Here is a 6882-nt window from a genome sequence, read left to right as displayed (position 1 = left end):
GGGTCGGCGGCCGCCCCCACGTCCCGGCGGAAGGGACGGGGCAGCCGGGCTGGGAACGGGCGCGTCCTGGCCCCGGGAAAAAGTTTCCTAAAAAAAAAAAAAAAAGTTTCCAACTTTTCCTAAAGGCTGAGACTGCATCTCCCCCCCCCCCCAGCCCCCTTTCGTTCGATTGTTTTCTTTTTTCCGCACTTCTAGCAGACGTAAAGAGGCAAGTATTTTCCCGTGACCCAGCCCCTGGGGCCGTCCCAGCCCGGGAGCGTACCCGGGGAAGAGGGGGCTGCGTGCGGGGGCAGAGGCGCGGAGTGTGCGGGGAGCACCGCGGTCTCGCTAGAGTGGCATTGGTGTGTGCAGAGAGGGACCGCAGCAGTTCGGAAGCCAGGCCAGTCTCAGCCGGGTCAGCAGCACTGGTTACTGCCCAGTCCTGGAGCACGGCCCTCCGACCAGAGTTTGCCCTAGGCAGGGAATCGCCCGGCAGAGCTTCTTGGGAGACCCACCAGACTTTCTGTCCTTATGTGAAGATCGGAAGGGTCCTCGAGTTCCCCAGCTACATCAGAATTTGATTTCAATCAAAGTTCATAAACTGTTACTGCTCATTAAGTTAACAAGAAATACAGCAAAATCTGATGGAATCAGCCTTGGCATTTACAGCGGGGCTGCCTGTATCTAATTGAGTTTGTGGCTTGAAACTAACGGCATGCCCACTTTATGCAAAGCCTTTTGTTCTCAGTGAGCAAATATTTTTTCTAATTATCTGCATAACATGTGTAAAAGGAGTGATAAAGGCAGTGCAGGTAATCATACAGAGCATGGTGGGAGGGACTGGCCTGTAGCATAAGTAACAGAAATGAAACACCGAGAGTTACAGAATAAGTACAAATACAAATAATAGCCATCACTGAGAAATAACCTTTATTGCTAGCTGTAATTAAAGGCTGAATAGAGACACTTCCTATTAAACACAGCTTGTGAGGGGAAAAAAGCCCTTAGGCAGGGTGAGGAAAGTTTTCCATGGTCTGGTGGTTGTGTCCACATTTTTTCCACATACAGTCTACCAAAACTGTGAGTATTTCTAATTAAACAAAGCCTGTGTGAGAATACAGATAATATTATATGCTGGAAACCAGCATAAACCTCTAAGCTAATGCACTTTACCTGTGCCTTCAAAATTGTAATGAGTGGAGGGGCCACTGTCACTGCTGTTCCCAGAGGTCCCTACATCAGCGCTGGTTCCCATACCATGTGCAATCCCCCCTGCCGCAACATGACTAATGGTTCACACGTGGTCACCCTTTCATCCTCTCCCCAGAGCGAGAAGCATCTGCAGCAAGCACCTTGGTTTTGTAGGATTGTTCCGGGTGGGTTGGTTTGGGTTTGGGTTGCTTTTGCTTGGTTTTTTTTCTTATTTTAGCTAAACTTACGTACTTACTAAACTTGCATACTCAGCTGTATGGGAAGGACAAGGTCAAAGAATCGCTTCTTGTATTTGGGGCAGGCAGCAGTGAGCTTTTCCGTTCGTGATGAAGTTTGTCCTATAGTCCTGGACCAGCCTGAGAAGGTCATGCCTGGCTTGAGGATCCTGGTGCTGGGTGGTATAGAAGGAGAGATGAAGAAATCAGGACCACCCCCACAAAGTCATGCTGAGAGTGCAAGATTAACTAGGAGAAATAAACTTTTGTGAGCAGTGTTTTTAACAAGGTAGGGAGTGAGAACGCAGAGCCTGCAGTGAGAGCTGATGGTGCCCCATGCACTGAAACATGAAAATGATAATGCAGAACAATTCAGAAGCAGGAAGCAGAAAGCAGAAGCTGCGTTTCCTGCCCAGAACATGTTTTGTAATTAGAATCAGGGGAGACCACAGAGGATCCCCCCATGCAACTCCAGGCACTACAAATCACTGTCCTCCACTTAAATACAAGTCTTAACTTTGTTAACAAAGTCCTGTTTTCACAGTTCTGCACCACAAATGAGTGTCCCTGCAGTTAGTGGAAGGGTGTGCAAGCCTGATAGGTTGTGTGACTATCTGCAAGTGCCTCTCTACACATGACCTAGTGACCTGTGGGGAAATTCAGCATTGTAGATGCTTTGGCTTTGTAGATGGAAAACTTTGGATGTCCTGGGAGAGCTTTTTCCAGCTTGTGCATGCTGATAGCTTGCTTACTAGCACCAGAAAACTGAACCTAGCATTGCTTGCTTGTTTTCCAGGTTGTGCACTGCTAGTCCTCCTCTTATCTGCAACGGTCTCTCTCCTGGGTGGGCTGATATTTGGATACGAGCTGGGGATTATCTCCGGCGCACTGCTGCAGTTGCAGGTAGACTTTCACCTCAGCTGCTTCAAGCAAGAAGTTCTTGTGAGCGCCCTCCTTATCGGAGCTCTCCTCGCCTCTCTGGTTGGAGGGATCCTCATTGACCGCCATGGACGGAGGAGAGCAATCCTTGTCAGCAACTTGGTCCTGTTGGTTGGCAGCCTTATTCTCACACTGGCGAGGTCATTTATCGGGCTGGTCATTGGGCGCGTGACCGTGGGCTTTGCCATCTCTGTCTCATCCATGGCCTGCTGCATCTACGTCTCAGAAATGGTGGCTGCTCATCAGCGAGGGCTGCTGGTGTCTCTCTATGAAGTAGGCATCACCATAGGCATCCTACTGTCCTATGCGCTGAATTACATCTTTGCAGATGTGGATGAGGGATGGAGGTATATGTTTGGACTGGCCATTGCCCCGACGGCCATGCAGTTCCTCAGCATCCTCTTTCTCCCAGTGAACCCAGTTAAATTAAGCTCATGGGACTCAGACTGCCAGAAGGGTCTTATTCAATTACAGGACACTGAGGACAGAGCAGCAGCAAAGCGGGAGCCCTATAAGGAGAAGCATTACTCATTTCTTGACCTTTTCAGGACCAGAGACAACATGAGAAGGCGGACTCTGGTGGGCCTAGGACTGGTGCTCTTCCAGCAGTTCACTGGGCAGCCCAATGTGCTGGGCTATGCCTCCAAAATCTTCCACTCGGTGGGGTTCCAGAGCAACTCCTCGGCGATCCTGGCCTCTGTCGGGCTGGGGGCGATAAAGGTGGTGGCCACGCTCGTTGCGATGGCTTTTGCAGACAAGGCTGGCAGGAGGGTGCTACTCATGGCTGGCTGCGTGGTGATGGCCATCTCTGTCACCACCATTGGCCTCACCAGCCGCATTGCTCCGCTGGCCATGGCCAGGGACTGCAAAGCAGCCACAGACCCCAATGCATCCCACAGCCTCACCCAGCACCCCCTGACGCCCCTATCCACCCAGCCTACTGTGTCACCCATCCTGCCAGCATTAGGTGCTGGCAAAAGTCAGGCAGGCCCTGGGTTTGCTGCCACGAGGAGCTTTACCAAAGCTTTTGCCAGTACTCAAAGCAGAGAGGTTGTTCCCGATTCTTCCCTCGCTCAGAAAAGGGGCTTGGTAGGTCCGGCCAAAGAAGAGACAGTGGGAAGCGCTGGCCCTCCTTTCGGTGGTGCTCCCTGGGCAGAACATATGGTTTTAAATTGGATTACACTGTTGAGCATGATGGCTTTCGTGAGCGCCTTCTCAGTTGGATTTGGACCAAGTAAGTATGGTGTTTATATATCCTTGCCACTAACCCAGAGAGTAAAACTTGGGCTGATCTTTATGGTCTGCTTGAAACATTCATTATGTATCTGCTTTACCAAGCCGCTCAGTGTCTGGGAACTGGAAATTTATCCCCTTCAGCCCACTGAATAATTTTCTAGCATTGCAGCTCTGTCAGCTGTAGGGCTGGTACAGCACTAGAATAGCTTTCCCTTCTATGCTATCGCTACCCTTGTAATGTTTTTTTTCTGTCAAGCTCATTGCAAAATCAGAGCATCCCACAAGCACTACCTAATCTTCCTAGCACCCTGAGGAGAAGGAAAATAGAGGGCTAAGGACAAAGGGACTTAGGGGTTTCTGCTGTGTGGTAAAGAAAGTCAGTGACAGAACTGGAAGTGGAACCTCCTCAGAAGTTTCTCAGTATCAGTTGGTCTTTTTCTGAAATCATCATTTATAGAGATTAGTTCGTGCTTCCATATGAGCTCTAGTGTTTTCTGGCATTTATTGCTTTAAATGCTTTGATGGGAGAAAACAGGACCTAACTCAAGGAAAAACAGAAGTGCACAGCAAGTCTCATGGGTTTGACAGTGACCTTGTAAGTTATTTCAAGCAAAATAACCCTGGGATAGGAGAGACTACTTTAAGATATATATTGGTTTAGCTCTGATTTTAGCCCAAATGCAACATTGTCTCCCTAATCCTACCCCTTTCTCATTTCTTTACAAAGAGCATGTCCTGACAGCAGGTATGCCAGATCTTTTCCGTCCCCCCTGAATGGAATGACCGACTCCCCAGTTTTCTTCTTTGCTCCCTGGACCTGTTCATTGGTATTTTGTTCCTCTGTGGAGTGCTGAACGTGGGAGTTTTGAAGTGTTCTGCTGTGACCTGAGTCTGAGATCAATGAATGCTTGACACCACCAGCAGTGGGTGCTGGGTGAAGCCAGAGTTTGAAACCCCTGCTGAAATCTCCCTTGCCCATTTCCCAAATAAATTGCTTAACCCCTACGCTGTCTTTCTGTTCTCTCTAATCTGTGCAGTGACCTGGCTGGTCCTCAGTGAGATCTACCCCGCTGGGATAAGAGGAAGAGCCTTTGCCTTCTGCAACAGCTTTAACTGGGCTGCCAACTTACTAATCAGCCTCTCCTTCCTGGACCTGATTGGTAAGTGGCCATCCCCCATCCATCCCTCCATCTCCCACAGCTGGTTAGGGAAGGTGGCTGCCACAAGCCATTTGGAGATTAAGTGGCATTTTGAACCCTGGGGACTTGACGCGGGAGTAGGTGTGACCCTGATGCCTCTGAGAGCAGAAAAACCAGGCACCAGCAACACTGGTCTCAGCCTCTCCACCACCCATTTCATAAAAATCATCCCATCGCCTGCTGGGCTGTACTCCAGTACTGCAGTATCAGGAAACCATGGAGTTTGCAGGTTCCGTGCTGGTAGCTTTATGACATTTCTTTCTAGCAGAGCTCTCCACTGAGGCACTCAGCGGGCACTGCTGGGCCCTGGAGCTCGGCTGCTGCCTTTCCTCTGTGGTGCTGCTGGCAAAGCCTGGCATGAACCATCCTTCTCCCTTGCTGATTCCCAGTCCAGACCTTGCAGATAAGGAGCTTCCCTGCCTTTTTAAGGGCTTCTTAAAATAAGAAGCCCCTGTCAGGCACCACTGACCACCTCGCAGTAAGCAACCAGCTTCCTTTGTATCCCATGATGTGACCTCCCTCCAGTGGACCCTTCATGCACTTGGATCTCTCTGCAGATGCCATTGGTTTCTCTTGGATGTTCCTCCTCTATGGACTGATGGGAGTGGTGGCTGTTATATTCATTTACCTTTTTGTTCCGGAAACAAAAGGACAGTCCTTAGAGGAGATAGACCAGCAGTTCTCCAGGAAACGGTATGTGTGCTGTTGTACCAGCGTGAGTGCTGGCTTTGGATGCTTCCCACCAGCAGGCCCTGGGGTCTGTGGCACTGGGAAGCTCAGGGCTGTTGCAAAATCTGGTCAGCGCTGCTGAGAATATCTGAGATTTGTGCAGGCCTGTGGGACGGGGTGTGAGAGCTGCAGTGTGGTTCATCAGCAGGTCACTGCCCTGAGCCTTGCGGCTGTGCTGCTGGAGGGCACTAGCGACACTAGGGAGGAAAAGGGCTAAAAATCAGAGCTTGTGGGTGAGGGGAGGAGAGCAGGACTAGAGCACGGCACAGGCAGGTCAGGACAGTGAGGTCCTTAGAGTAATCCTGGACTGATCCTTCTCCTCTGGGGCAGGGACACCTCCTGGTGTAACACATGCCACCTCACCTTGTAGTTTCCATGCAAAGCCTGTAATGGGCTAGGGAAGATCAAGAGGTGTTTGTGCAATTCTGGTTGTGAAGGAAGTGGCAGGGCAAGCATTGCTGGAGCAGGGGGAGGCTGTGCAAGCCACACATCCACGATGTCCAGAGGAGGGAGCATACACCCCATGGGGTGATGACCAGGAGGGGTAACTGCTGTAAACCCCTGCCTGGCTCCTGGCTCCCTGCGAGCAGCAGCTGCCGCAGCTGACCTTCGCCATTGCCCCGCAGGGTGTGGGAAGGAAACGTGTTTAAGCAGAGACGTGGAAGAGGAGTGAGCTGCACACACGCGCAGTATCGGAGAGTGGAGCACGCCAGCAGCACATGAAACCAATGATGTGCCCTCAGCATCGCCCTGAAGAGAGGAGCAGGCTGTGCTATCCTGACAGTTCTTTTCCGTGGCCTTTAACTGGTGACGTCTTCTCCGAGACAGTTCTCCCTGCAGTGCCTTAGATCTTGGGACATGCCGATAGCTGTCCTTTGGGTCCTTGGAGGACTGTAGGTCCCAGGCAGGGAACGTGACATTCCTTTGATATCTTTTTCTTTCTTCATGGTTTGTATCTCCTGTCATTTAAGAGATTAATGGTTTTGTACACAGGAATTAAAGCACAACTTTTGCTGACAATGCTCTCCATCCGTGCAGTTCATTTGTGAGCAAGGTGTATTATTTTCCAGTTCTTCAAAATACTTGATGCTTTACAGAGGGCACAATACTGCAGGAGGAATGTGTCAAACACTCAGCGGCATACATTAATATTGTTACCCTCTATAATGTCTATGTGGGAGCCTGGAGTCTGAGATGGGAGCTAATGCAGATAAATGCTGTTTTAGTGGAGGCAGAAAGTGAGTGAGTGCTGGCTCACCCACTGTTTCCCAAAGGGTCAAGGTCCAGCAGGTCATCCACCTGAATGCCCAAGGTCCATGCCTACTCAAGTGTAGAAGTACATCTCATGTGCATGTTTGGCTGCTTTCTTTTGT

General features: G+C 50.3%; 2 protein-coding genes across 2 annotated transcripts in view; one reads left to right on the top strand and one right to left on the bottom strand.

The window, feature by feature from the left end:
* Positions 1 to 1234, bottom strand: part of TP53RK (TP53 regulating kinase) — an 8252-nt gene extending 7018 nt beyond the window's left edge. Inside the window, exon 1 of the mRNA XM_010569793.1 lies at positions 1153 to 1234. Within this exon, the coding sequence (XP_010568095.1) occupies positions 1153 to 1234 (82 nt within the window). The remainder of the gene's footprint in view (positions 1 to 1152) is intronic.
* Positions 1235 to 1261: 27 nt separating this feature from the next.
* On the top strand, positions 1262 to 6444 carry SLC2A10 (solute carrier family 2 (facilitated glucose transporter), member 10). The gene is made up of 5 exons (XM_010569791.1): positions 1262 to 1355; positions 2203 to 3579; positions 4619 to 4741; positions 5338 to 5473; positions 6136 to 6444. The coding sequence occupies exons 1-5, from the start codon at positions 1262 to 1264 to the stop codon at positions 6230 to 6232; spliced, it is 1827 nt and encodes a 608-aa protein (XP_010568093.1). The 3' UTR covers positions 6233 to 6444.
* Positions 6445 to 6882: the final 438 nt, after the last annotated feature.

Source organism: Haliaeetus leucocephalus, unplaced genomic scaffold (assembly GCF_000737465.1).
Source record: "Haliaeetus leucocephalus isolate CR32 unplaced genomic scaffold, Haliaeetus_leucocephalus-4.0 Scaffold273, whole genome shotgun sequence".
NCBI classification, from domain to species: domain Eukaryota; kingdom Metazoa; phylum Chordata; class Aves; order Accipitriformes; family Accipitridae; genus Haliaeetus; species Haliaeetus leucocephalus.
This window is presented reverse-complemented; position numbering and strand designations above follow the sequence as displayed.

Excerpts from the sequence above, each read along its gene's own strand:
- SLC2A10 (XM_010569791.1), top strand. The coding sequence starts at position 1,262 with ATGACTAATGGTTCACACGTGGTCACCCTTTCATCCTCTCCCCAGAGC. Across the intron at positions 1,356-2,202 it reads GTTTTGTAGGATTGTTCCGG|GTTGTGCACTGCTAGTCCTC; the intron begins GTGGGTTGGTTT and ends CTTGTTTTCCAG. Across the intron at positions 3,580-4,618 it reads CTCAGTTGGATTTGGACCAA|TGACCTGGCTGGTCCTCAGT; the intron begins GTAAGTATGGTG and ends TAATCTGTGCAG.